The sequence below is a fragment of a genome, unplaced genomic scaffold (assembly GCF_019419815.1).
Source record: "Pyrus x bretschneideri cultivar Hongxiangsu unplaced genomic scaffold, Pyrus_bretschneideri_v1 Contig28, whole genome shotgun sequence".
Classification (NCBI taxonomy): domain Eukaryota; kingdom Viridiplantae; phylum Streptophyta; class Magnoliopsida; order Rosales; family Rosaceae; genus Pyrus; species Pyrus x bretschneideri.
Window position 1 is genome coordinate 5314599 of NW_025999590.1, and position 13614 is coordinate 5328212.

General features: G+C 34.0%; 1 protein-coding gene across 2 annotated transcripts; it reads right to left on the reverse strand.

Annotated features, from left to right (window-relative positions):
• Window positions 1–7060: 7060 nt before the first annotated feature.
• LOC125479327 (tRNA pseudouridine synthase Pus10) lies at window positions 7061–12818 on the reverse strand. 2 transcript variants are annotated; one of them, XM_048588524.1, is made up of 16 exons: window positions 12584–12818; window positions 11972–12306; window positions 11596–11716; window positions 11305–11413; window positions 10268–10413; window positions 9880–9951; window positions 9492–9560; window positions 9301–9381; window positions 9108–9227; window positions 8959–9033; window positions 8752–8853; window positions 8531–8604; window positions 8375–8435; window positions 7840–7895; window positions 7433–7518; window positions 7061–7352 (listed from the first exon to the last, which is right to left on the reverse strand). In XM_048588524.1, exons 1-15 carry the CDS (start codon window positions 12701–12703, stop codon window positions 7434–7436), a joined length of 1626 nt encoding a protein of 541 aa, XP_048444481.1. In that variant the 5' UTR covers window positions 12704–12818; the 3' UTR covers window positions 7061–7352; window position 7433. The 2 variants fall into 2 exon arrangements, with proteins under 2 accessions (XP_048444481.1, XP_048444483.1); XM_048588526.1 differs by having other exon boundaries at window positions 8773–8853; window positions 12584–12816.
• Between the last annotated feature and the right edge of the window lie 796 nt (window positions 12819–13614).

The window sequence follows — 13614 nt, forward strand, 5'->3', positions numbered from 1 at the left end:
GAAAAAAAAAGCCAGATTTTAGCCCAGAAAATGGTGTACGCCCCACCAGCGAGAGTGAAACTCAGCGTTTGAATGCCGGACGAAGGGTTGCAACGCGCGCACGTGAGCGACGCACCAAAGGGATAGATCGCATGGCCTCACCCACGTGGGCATGTCGGCCACTTGCGTCAGATTCCAATGGCTGAGATCAACTGGCCGTTGGTTGATCCAACGACCTACATTCAATTTTTTTTTTGTTTGTTTTATATTTATAGAATCCAATGGCTAAGATTGAATATAATCAAATCTAACCGTTAAAAAAAAGATCTAACGGCCCAAATTTAAGTCCAACGGCTAAAATAATTAGCCTAAATTCATACTTTAATAATCTAGTATGTGTTTCGTGTGTGTCATGTGTTTCACATGTTTGGTGTGTTATACATCTCTATCATGTGTTTTGTATGTGCTTCATATGTGTTCTATGTGTCTCGTGTGTTTCATGTATTTTGTGTTTATACATCTCTATCATGATTTTCATATTATTCCATAGTATTTCACGAGTTTCATGTATCGATTTAGTGATTTTTCAATATTTATCGAAATTTAAATATTTTTGGGTTAAAATGTTCATAAAATTAATTTAGGATAGTCTACATAATTTTTTTTTAATTAATTTATAAAAAAAAAAAAAAAACCTAAATTCATTCTTTGATAATCTGGGGTAAAATTTTAGGCTAAAAGGTTTGTAGCTGAAAAGTTATTTTTTGGTTAAAACCTAAAATTTATGAGCTAAAAACTTTAAGTTTTAGGCTAAAGGTTGGAGATGATCTGATGAACTATGGCGGGAGGTAATATGAATATATTTTTTAACTAATTTTTTAATTCTTGAATTTTTTTTTCTTTTAATGAACTATGCCGGGCTGCAAATTATAAAGTTTCCCATACGAAACGTGGTCCAGTAATATGAGTTTATGAGATACCAATTTTTTATTCAAATTATAGAATCATTCATTAAATAATAGTTAACGGTTCCAGTTTGTTTTGCTTTTGTGACTGAAAAATCCAAATTTGTTTTTAATAGAATCAATTGAAAAAGGGTAAGGTAAATTTTTAGATATTGTGTGTTTTAATAAATTATACAATCAATCGAAGGGTAGATTCCAACCCAAACAAAAAAAGACAGATTTCTTACAAGGAATTAAAAAAAGGGGATTCATATTCAAAATACAAGGCAAAAGGAATTTTTTTTCACATATTTTGTATCATTTTAGCGGTATGGCCAGGCGGGGACTGCAAATCCTTTTCTCTCAATTCAAATTCGGGTGTCGCCTGATCAACAAAAGAATAGAAATACCTTCTTGGGCCTAACAAATGTTCGGCTCTTTTAAGCTAAATAGCAGACTAGGCTTTCCTTGTAACTTATACGGAAAATTTGTCTACACTAAAAATTTGCCTCGAGACGCCATAACTTGTAATTTTTTTAAGGAATTGTTATCGATATTTCAAAAATCTCATTTTGCATTCCAAACTTACTATGATTAGAAATAAAAATACACTTGTGAGGAGTGTAGAATGAGATTTTTGGAATGCTAATAACAATTCCCTTTTTTTAAAGGCATTTGTATCTTAAAACGAAATTACAAAAAAGGACAGTTAATATGTTAAAAAGAACAAAACAATACAAATATATAGACATTCCGAAGATTTTTTAAAGAGAGAATTATATTTTGGGGATCCTCTATTAGTTTATATTATTTTCTCCTAACTCTCACGCAAAATATTTCCTAAAATTAAAATTTTCAATTGTTCACAAAAACTGTGAGTGTATAACCCACGTTTGAGAATTTTTACAAGATCCATTATAAGATAAATTTGAGTCATTCTCATCGTACCACGTGTATCTTAAAATTAATCTAGAACATTCAGTAAATTTTTGACAAATAAAATCATAATTTACCAACCCTCTATTAGTTTATATTACTTTCTTTTTTTTTTCTTTTTTTTTTTTGAACAAACGATATTATTTACACTAAGGGGATGGGGTGTGATTATTTTCTTATATTTCAACTTGGAAAATCAATAAAAATAGTTTTGGGATCTAATTAATGGTAGGATTACATCCAAAGGTCTTGCAACATTTTCCTTAACTCCTAGGCAAAATATTTTCTAAAACCAAATATTTTAATTATTTCACAAAAACAATTGGTTATAACCCACGTTTTCCAATCGATTTTGAGAATTTTTACAATATCATTATAAGTCAAAATTTGAATCGTTTTCACCACACCACATGTTTTCCAAAATTAATTTAGGATATTTCGCAGATTTTTTATAGATAAAATTGTATTTTAGGTGTAACATCCCACATCGCCCAGGAGAGCGGATCCTGTAAGCCTTATATATATATATATATTCTCATCTCTACCTAGCATGAGGCCTTTTGGGGACTCATTGGCTTCGGATTCCATCGGAATTCTGAAGTTAAGCGAGTTCGGACGAGAGCAATCCTAGGATGGGTGATCTACTGGGAAGTTCTCATGTGAGTTCCCATAAACAAAACCGTGAGGGCGTGGTCGAGGCCCAAAGCAGACAATATCATGCTACGGTGGAGTCGAGCCCGGGATGTGGTGGGGGCCCAGGCCATGATGTGACAATTTGATATCAGAGCTAATCTCTAGTCGGATGTGTGCCGACGAGGACATCGGGCCCTAAGGGGGATGGATTGTAACATCCCACATCATCCAAGAGAGCGGATCTTGTAAACCTTATATGTATATTCTCATCTCTACCTAGCACTAGGCCTTTTGGGGACTCACTGGCTTATGATTCCATCAGAACTCCGAAGTTAAGCGAGTTCGCGCGAGAGCAATCCCATGATGGGTGATCCACTGGGAAGTTCTTGTGTGAGTTCCCAGAAACAAAACCGTGAGGGTGTGGTCGGGGCTCAAAGCGGACAATATCGTGCCACGATGGAGTCAAGCCCGGGATGTGGTAGGGGCCCAAGCCGGGATGTGACATTAGGGTCCATCTATTAGTTTATATTATTTTTTATAATTTTAACCTTTAAAAATCAATAAAAAATAGTTTTGAGTCCTAAGTAATTGTAGGATTACATCCAAAGGTCTTGCAACATTTTCCTTAACTCTCATGCAAATTATTTGGTAAAACTAAAAAATTCAATTTTTTACAAAAAACTGTGAGTTATATAACCTATGTTTTCTAATCGATTTTGGGAAATTTAACAAAGATCATTATAAACCAATATTCGAGTCATTACGTTTATTTTCGACCAATAAAATTATAACTTAGGGACACTCAATTAGTTTATACTATTTTTTTATAGTTTTCAATTTCAAAAATAAATAAAAAATAGTTTCGGGACCTAATTAATTGCAGGATCACATCTATAGGTCTTGCAATATTTTCTTGAACTCTCATGCAAAATATTTCTAAAAACAAAAAATTGTGAGTTATAACCCACATTTTCCAAATGATTTTGAGAATTTTAAGAAGAATCATTATAAGCCAAAATTTGAGTCATTCTCATTGAGACTACATGTTTTCTCAAATTAAGTACGATATTCCATAGATTTTTACAGATAAAATTATATTTTAGGGACACTCTAATAGTTTAATTAGTTTTCTACTTTACAACTTCAAAAATCAATAAAAAATAGTTTTAGAACCTAATTAATTGTAGGATCACATCCAAAGATCTTGCAACATTTTTCCTGACTCTTATGCAAAATATTTCGTAAAACTTAAATTTTCAATTTTTTACAAAAAAAATTGTGATTTATAACCCACATTTTCCAATTGATTTTGGAAAATTAACAAGAATTATTATGAGCCAAAATTTGAGTCATTTCGTAGATTTTCGACTAATAAAATTATAATTTAGGGACACTCAATTAGTTTATGTTATTTTTCTCTTTTTCAACGTTAAAAATAAATAAAAAATTGTTTCAAGGACCTAACTAATTGCAGGATCACAACCATAGGACTTGCAATATTTGTTTGAACTCTCCCACAAAATATTTTTAAAACCTAAAAATTTCATTTTTTTCACAAAAACTGTGAGTCGTAACCCACGTTTTCCAATTGATTTTGGGAATTTGAACAAGAATCGTTATTGACACACCCCGATCCAAAAATTGGGGCGTGCTGGCAGTCACGTGAGCGTGACGGCCAGCATGCCCCAATTTTTGGATCGAGGTGTGTCAGTTATAATCCGAAATCCAAGTCATTCTCATCGAGGCTACATGTTCATCAAATTAACTTACGACATTCCATAGATTTTTGACCAATAAAAATTATATTTTAGAGACACTTTGTTGGTTTATATTATTTTTTCTATTTTCAATTTTAAAAATCAATAAAAAAATATTTTTGGGACCTAATTAAGTGTAGGGTCACATCCATATGTCTTGCAACATTTTCTTATGATCTCATGCAAAATATTTCTAAAAACTAAAAATTTGAATTTTTTCACAAAAAACTATGAGCTATAGCCCATGTTTTCCAGTTGATTTTGGGAATTTTAAGAAGAATCATTATAAGCTGAAAGTCGAGTCATTCGCATCGAGACTACATGTTTTCTCAAATTAATTTAATGCATTATGTAGATTTTCAATCAATAAAATTATATTTTAGGGACGCCATATTAGTTTATATTATTTTTCTATTTTTCAACTTTAAAAATTAATTAAAAAAAAACAGTTTCAGGATCTAATTAATTGCAGGATCACATCTAAAGATCTTGCAACATTTTCTTTAACTCTCACGCAACATATTTCATTAAACCAAAAATTTCAATTTTTTTACAAAACCTGTGAGTTACAACCCTTATTTTCCAATTGATTTTGAAAATTTTAACAAGAATCATCATAAGTCAAAATTCGAGTCATTCCATTGATTTTTAACCAATAAAATTATAAATTAGAGACACTCAATTAGTTTAAATTATTTTTTCTATTTTTTTACTTTAAAAATAAATCAAAAATAGTTTCGGGACCCAATTAATTACAGGATCACATCCATAAGTCTTGCAACATTTTCTTGAATTCTCACGCAAATCATTTCGTTAAACTCAAAACTTCAATTTTTTCACAAAAAACCTATGCGTTATTATAACCCACGTTTCCCAATCTATTTTGGGAATTTTAAGAAGAATCATTATAAGCCAAAATTCCCGCCATTCTCATCGAGACTACATGTTTTCTCAAATTAATTACGACATTTCATAGATTTTTTACCGATAAAATTATTTAGGGATATTGTGACATCCCACATCGCCCAGGGGAGTGATCCTTATATGTATATTACCATCCCTACCTAGCACGAGGCCTTTTGGGAGCTCACTGGCTTCGGATTCCGTAGGAACTCCGAAGTTAAGCGAGAAGGGGGCTAGAGCAATCCCATGATGGGTGACCCACTGGGAAGTTGCTCATGAGTTCCCAGAAACAAAACCGTGAAGGCGTGGTCGGGGCCCAAAGCGGACAATATAGTGCTACGGTGGAGTCGGGTCGGGATGTGACAAATACTCTATTAGTTTAATTATTTAATTATCTTTCAACTTAAAAAATTAATAAAAAACTAGTTTCGGGACCTATTTAATTGCAAGATCACATCCAAAGGTCTTGGAACATTTTCCTGAACTCTTATGCAAAATATTTCGTAAAACTAAAAATTTCAATTTTGATAAAACTGTGAGTAACCCACGTTTTCCAATTGATTCTGGAAATTTTAACAAGAATCATTATAAGCCTTATTCAAGTCATTCTCATCGAGGCTACATGTTTCTCAAATTAATTAACATTCCGTAGATTTTTCATCGATAAAATTATATTTTAGTGACACTCTATTAGTATACATTATTATTATTTTATTTTCAACTTTAAAAACCAATATAATAGTTTTGGGACCGATTAATTGCAGAATCACATGCAAATGTATTGCAAGATTTTCCTTTAACTCCCTTGCAAAATATTTCAAAAACTAAAATTTCAAAATTTTCACAAAAACTGTGAGTTACAACTCACGTTTTCCAATCAATTTTGATAGTTTTTACAAGCATCATTATTAGCCAAATTCGAGTTATTATCGCCGCACCACATGTTTTTCTAAACTTGATTTTGGTATTTCCGAAGATTTTTCGCCACACCTCATGTTTCCTAAATTAACTTAATTTGGGGACCTTCTATTGATTTATATATATTTTTTTCTATTATTCAACTTTTAAAAATAATAAGAAATTTCAGAACCCAATTAATGGTAAGATCACATCAAAAGTCTCGTTTTCAATTGATTTTGGGAATTTTAGCAAGAATCAGTATAAACCAAAATTTAAGTCATTCTCCTCAAGACCACATGTTTTCTCAAATTAATTTACGACATTCCCGTAGATTTTTTACTGATAAAATTATATTTTGGCGACACTATTAATTTATATTAATCTTTTAAGATCAAATTAAATAGTTTCAAGATCAAATTAATTGTAGGACCACATTCATAGGTCTTGCAACATTTTCTTGAACTCTCACGCAAAATATATCTAAAAACCAAAAATTTCCTTAACTCCCAGGCAAAATATTTCCTAATACTATAAATTTCAAAATCAATAGAAATAGTCTCGGGACCCAATAAATGGTAATAACATATTCAAAGGTCTTGCAACGTTTAACTCCCACGCAAAATATTTCCTAAAAATATAGTAGGATCACATCCAAAAATCTTGTAAACATGCGCTATGTATCCAAGATTCCGACTATCCCCTGTTGGAGGCTAAATGAAAGAAGGATCAACCTTTAGGGCCATAGACAATTCAGGGCCATCAATTAGTTCAAAACTTTTGGGACCAAGACACTAAAACTTGACCCACAGTTTTATTGCAGATGTTTTTTCTAGGGTTAGCCGTACTATCCCTAAGTGCACATCACTAATACATATCTTAACATGCTATTCCTAAAGCCTACGGGACGCATCTAATTACCACTTTGGGGTATCCAATTGGACCTATAAATATTTTATGACGAAAGTTCAAACCCAGGAGAGCCACTTCGTCAACTAGGAGACATCCAAATTCTAGGGAACTCAAAAGGCCCAAATTATGAATCATGACAAACTCAAAGACTTGTTCCATTCTAAGCCGGATTATCAAACGGATATCAGCAAAGCAAAAGTAGAAGAAAAACAAAACAAGCATATAATATAAATCAGCCTACATGAATGTGCCGGACAAGGACATTGCCGAAGTGGATAAGCTTGGATCCACAGCTCCGACTGATTCATCTTCTGCGCCGTCTAGTTCCATAAGCTTAGATCAACCCCAAAAAGCCGCAGCTGCAGCAGGGTGGTTTTATAGAATAACGGTCCTGCAATGCCAACCCAGTTTTCAAACCTGACAATGGAAAGTAAGATAAGAAGAAATGAAAGAACATGCATAAGGGTCAACCTCATTCAGTGAGAAAACAATCCATCTTCACATCTGTTACATCGAGCCGCAGTATCTCTGCTCTACAACTTAAAATTGATCCAATGCTGCAAAAACACAATATTGATCATCAGTGCTTGTTCAAATTTAAGTTAAAAGAAATTATATAATTTCACTCAAATGTATATAACTCTTTCCTTTGCCGTTAAATGAGTTTTGATGCACGTATGCATCAACCCCTGAAGCGATGTTCAAGTTTGCAACATTATAAAATGACAGAGAAGGCCATTCTAAATTTCTAATGAACAGAACACACAGAATGGAGTTGCCAGCCTCTAAATAGAAGGGATCTCTACTGATCCTCCATTCTGTGATCGAGACAGAACCCTACTCTCTCAAGTTCAAGGTGATCAAATAAAAAATTATACCTAGGTTGGGTGCGTCCAAGATCCCCATGAACGAATTCCTTAATGTACGTTCCAGCCTGTGCTTCAAAGACATACATAAGTGCCTTTTTCATATATATTGATTGTAATTTGATCTTTTCAATCAGTCAGTGGTAACAGGCAGAAATTCAACTAAATAAGCAAATAATATGGGATCTCTCTGAATTACTAAAAAGGTATTTTTAAAGTTTCTCTCAGCTGAATGAAATTCTGATGAGAGCAGTATTAATATGAAAAAAGATTAAATCCAAAATGATTTTTTATTCTCTTTATGACAGTTTCTACATGTTTTCCTAAGCCTTACAGAGAAAAGAAGAGGACAAATATATAGGAAAATGGAGAGTATTCATTGATTAAGGCTTCTCCTCAAATAAGTATGGAAACCAGAAACACTTGCTTCCTAAACATATTCGATTACCCAAATCCAACCTCTACGATGTGAATATGTAGGCTAACAAAATTTAGTTCAATAATATATTGCTTCAAGTTTAATTTTCAAGATAATGAGATAATTTACCTGGGTACACAGATGCAAAAGAAAATACTGAGAACTTCCAACAATCTTCTCAATTCTCATCCTAAATTGGAAAATGGAGAGACTCTGATTTAGATTCAGAAAAAGATTGGAGTCCAAACCAATGTTTGTTCCACAATATTTGAATAATAGACAAACCAATGTATGATCTTTTCTCGTTCTAATGGACTTCGGCGGTGAAGCACCCTGATGGGAGTCCTCTGCTGAATATGCTGTGCAAAATAAACAGATACTGGTAAGGAATCAGCACTAAGATAAGATTTCCCCAGCCACAGGAACTAGTTAAAAAAGTATAGTAAAAAAGGCCCAACAATTTGTCATCCTTTAAAGTTGACAATAACCAAGTAGAAAACTATTACGAGGCTCAGAAAACAGATCACCGTGTCTTTAAGTGAAGATATAAAATGCAAGTCCTCATCCTTGAGAGGGCGAGAAATCCACACTAACGCAACATACTGCTTCTGCATGAAAATTCAAGACAATATAACAAGAGGCCATCAACATGATGTGAAAAGAGGGGTAAGCAGGTGGGGGAGACAAAAAAAAAAATGAAGAAGAAAGAAAACCTGTTTCTCTGCTTCCCCTTCACGCATTAGATCCCATGACTGACTATCAACCAGCTTCAGATTTTTCACGCCTACCTGCATGCATATTGTGCTTTTTTGTAATTGTTCAATGACAAGAAACAAAAATTCCAATTTGGCAGTGAGCTCACCAATTTATTTTCCAAGTTATTTATCGCTATTTCCAAACTTTTTACAGAGTCATCAGACGGGACGAGGCGAGCGTTTTGTATCTCAAGCAGGAACGGCCTTCCAGAACCCAACATCCTCACCTAAGATATTTACATACTTTAGAATTTGCTAATTGAAATCAAACTGCAGTACAGAAAGGCAGATTTCCATTACATCGATATCTTCTCTTCCGGCAGCATGAAACTTGTAGTTATCACCACGACATATAGGAAGAACGTTGCTACCTAGTATCTCCTACGAAGGAGAACAGAAATAACAGTCAGCATCTCCAGATCTCCACCACTGTTTCCAGAGCAACAAGCCAAATTAGAAAGATTGTGGCCAGTATTTGGAGTAAATTTTACCTCGACGGATGCTTCTCCCATTCTCTCATCATCAATAATCCAACAGGATTGACTCACATTTCTCGAGTACTGTAAAATAAAAAGTAATTAGCACCAATTACAATACATTTCGTGTTAATAACGTCAGCTTATGGTACAGAGGTAACCATAAGATTAGCTTATGACACAAGTGACAACAAGATTGGCTTATAACACAGAGGCAACCTCAATATTAAACTGATGCAAGCACTCTGATGTAGATATAACAAAACATTTAAACTCGTTTTCCAACTTTCAGATACAAGCTAATAGGTCGACGGTAGATTTCAATATGCCAAGATAAGCCTAACATTTGGTTATACTAAGTTAAGCTAGTTATTTTGAAAAGGAAAAATCACAATTAGCTTACCTTCAGGTATCTCCCACCAACATAGATTTGCGTCCGGTAGCAGAGAAACTCTAAACAGCAAGGTTCACTGGACTAGAAAGGATAAAGTACAAGTAAAATTAGAATCAACAACATAAATGATTTACCAGACTAACTAGGTGATGTACAAGCATGAATAACCTAGACCATTCAGCCCTGATACCAGTTAATGCTTAAAGTTTGAAACCAAGAAAGGCAGTCCAGTAACTGTACCCATAGTATAACCAAAATTGGACAAGTAACACTCAAATTAAGTTCACTCATGCATCATTATGCCCCATCACATTAAAAAAATGGCAATTAAATTCTTCAGATCATTCGAAAAACTTGCCACTTGGGGAACTAATACCATACAAAATTCCATGAGTACCTGCTCTAGAGGTAACTTCAGGCACACAGGCGATTCATTAGCTTGCAAACTCACAAAAGACCTTTCAACAACCGCATCAGCTTCACTTGTCAAAAACCCAGAGCATTTGATGTCGTCATTAATTCTGTCCAAACCATTGCCTGAACCTATTAGAATAGCAGTAAAGAGACACTTAAAAAATCAGGCAGTTGGTATCAAGTTGGTATCAGATGTGGTGCCATTAAAATTGGGGTAACAGCCAATGTGCTACGTGTCAGCATGTAGAAATGCTGGAGACTCGCCTCCCTTAATTACGGTCTAACAATGAGAATTTGAAGTGGAAAAATGATGATGATGAATAAATAATGCTTCATCTTTTTTTTCACTATCAGATAATACTTTATCTTTTCAAATACTTTGAAAACCAGACATTAACACAGGTTCTCTCGCTTCTATTCAACACCCTGAAAATATACTTAAGCACGAGGAGAGAGAATAACAATAGACAGCTTGAAACAAATACTTTTCATTTTAGGCAGATGAAGAATTGGTTTCTAATAAACAAGCCCTGAATTAGTTCTTAAAAGTTAAAACCTATTAAATATTCTCTTTAAAAACCATTGGAAAAAATCATAAAAGCAAAAGCTAGATGTAGCATCTTCTAACCAATCATCAAGGGATATCGACAGAAAGCATGACCAACAATTAGGCTTTGGCTACACCTATCTCCACAAACAGTAGACTGATTCCTCTTTGGGACTCATCACAGAAGGTTTATAAACACAATGCTTGCATATTCCCTAGTTATACATGACAATTGTTTTCTTAATATGAAACGTTGTCAGATTTCTCACTTCAAATCCAACATTCACATTATATGCTGTATTAGCGTATAAATATCAAACAGTACCAAAATAGTGAATAATTACTTTAGAAACACAAGTTATGTATATAAGTTCCCACTTATGTGCTAGAAATATAAGGGCAACAGAAAGCAAGATCCTACTGAATTTGGCAAGAAAACTAGAACAAGTGATGGAGTATAAAACTGAACATGCCTGTTTTTCTTCTTTTGCACCCCTCATTAGAACTATCAACTGTTATTGATGCTATACGGTGAGTGTATGTCAAACGGATGTGGAAACTGCTTATGCTGGACTTACAACCCTGCAGGACTTCAAATTATTGAAGATTGCTCTCATACATTTGAAATTGATTATTCTTAGCCCTTATGGATCATATAAAACTCATTCCTCTCAATAAACATTATAAAACCCTATATTTGTTTTGTCAAATAATGTCATATGGATAAAATAATTAGAATCTGAAAGAAGAGAAGCTTTACATACCAACATTGTTTCAAGGATCTCCGTAAGAGAAATTTTTAGAGCATCCTTTGCAGAAATGCATTCAGAGAGTGATTTTCCTTGGAACCAAAGTTCAGATTCAAACTTTCTTTTCATATATAGCCTACAAAAGAAAACACAAAATTACATTGACCTATATAAATAGTTTGTTCAATGAGCTTGGAGACGCTCAAACTTGGATAAACAGATACTTGACTCCAGTCTACAGTTCAGACATAGAATGTGAACTAGATTTTGTCTACAGTTCAGACGTAGAATGTGAACCAGATGCAGAAGATATAACTAACAGATTAGGTAATTTTGAAACTGTCCAAAGTTCAACAGTCAAAGAGCCTTACTGTGAAAGTACATTTCTTACCAAGCAATACGATCATTTTCCTGGATAATTGGAGGTATGGATACTTCAAGAGAAAAGCTGTCAATCTGAAAGCCCTGTTGCCTAATCAGATCGGAAATGGAAACAGCCAATTCACTGGCACTCTCCCTTTCTACCACCAACTTGTTATCCACAGAATAAGTGAACTGCAAGATCCCCAAACAAACTCTACAAACTACCGGTTCTCTAACATTACTATCCACCAAATGTTTCTCTGAATCTCCAACAACTGAACTCAAGATTGACCGCGATAGTGAAGAACGATAGTAATCATGCTCTCTGATCCCAAATAACCGTAAGATGCATCTGGTGCATACCTACAAGGGAAAATTTTTTATTTTCTTATTAATCTCGGAAACACTTAACTAATGAGGACGTTTGAACCAAACCTACTTAGAACTACGAATTGAATAATCATCGACTACAAAGTGAACGAGCCTCCAAAATATAAAAGTATTAGGTTTAATAAAATGCAGTAGCATCAATATTTGGAAGAATATGACAATTGAAGCAGCCTCCAAAATATAGTGAAACCCTTGAATTAATAGAGGCAAAAGGTAAGAAGAGATAAACTAGGGCAAAAGCAGAGCTTACGCCGGTGGACCATAAGTCTACGATGGCGCGACTAGGCAACCCTCGGACGACGTCGCAGAGAGATTGCGCATTGTCGCCATTAACGGTGGCCTGCGAAGCATCTTGGGTCTCGTTTGCCATTTCGAAAAGCCCCTCAATGGAGTGGATGATTAGTTTGCCACTTCTCAGACCAATACGACGTATATTGTGCCGATAAACCCCAACCCTAAGCTCCTCTAGCTTTGTCGAATCAAGGGCAAACTGGGCAAGTTATTAGGTTATTTCCAACCGAAGAAGGCCTAAAAGGGTCCTAGGTCATATTTTATATCATCTTTACGTGGGGTCAAAAGGTTATAGGCTAAGCATAATTTATTATTTTAATTGAATTAACATGATTACTTAAATTAAATTACCATATTAAAATAAGATTTTTAAACATATTTTGAGTGTCATTTGTCGCCAAATGAATAAGCTTCCGGATTTCTTAAAATTATATAATCTCAATAATTTTTTGGATAAGATTTCAAGTGACATGTATCGCTAACGTGAGTAACTCTCTAGATTTCTTTTCTTTATGTAATCTCAATAATTTTTCGGATGGATTTCGAGTGACACGTATCGCTAAAGTGAGTAACTTTCCAAATTTCTTATCTTTATGTAATCTTAATAACTTTTCAAATATAATTTCGAGTGCCACGTGTCAAGATGTAATTGGTTGTGCAAACTTTAGATAAGATTCTTATTTACGTGTCACTTCTTATCTTCAGCTTCCAATGTTAATAAATTGCTTGATGTTGGGGTAGAATTCACACACATCCAAACACCTTCACTTGTTTGAGAACTACCCTTAACACTATCTTCCGAGACCCATCTATAAGCCCTGCAAAGAGTTTTGTCTTCTTTTCAGGTCCAAGCCCTTCCTTTCATTGCAAATGTGACCATTTGAAAATTATTGAAAATATTAAAGGAAGATTATTGGAAGAGGTAAGAGAATATAATGTTAAAAATTGAAATAAAATGAGGTAAGATAGTATGGAATGATGAAAAATATG

Excerpts from the sequence above, each read along its gene's own strand:
- LOC125479327 (XM_048588524.1), bottom strand. The coding sequence starts at position 12,703 with ATGGCAAACGAGACCCAAGATGCTTCGCAGGCCACCGTTAATGGCGAC. Across the intron at positions 8,436-8,530 it reads CGAGAAAAGATCATACATTG|GATGAGAATTGAGAAGATTG; the intron begins GTTTGTCTATTA and ends TTTCCAATTTAG. Across the intron at positions 7,896-8,374 it reads TTTTGCATCTGTGTACCCAG|GCTGGAACGTACATTAAGGA; the intron begins GTAAATTATCTC and ends TTTGAAGCACAG.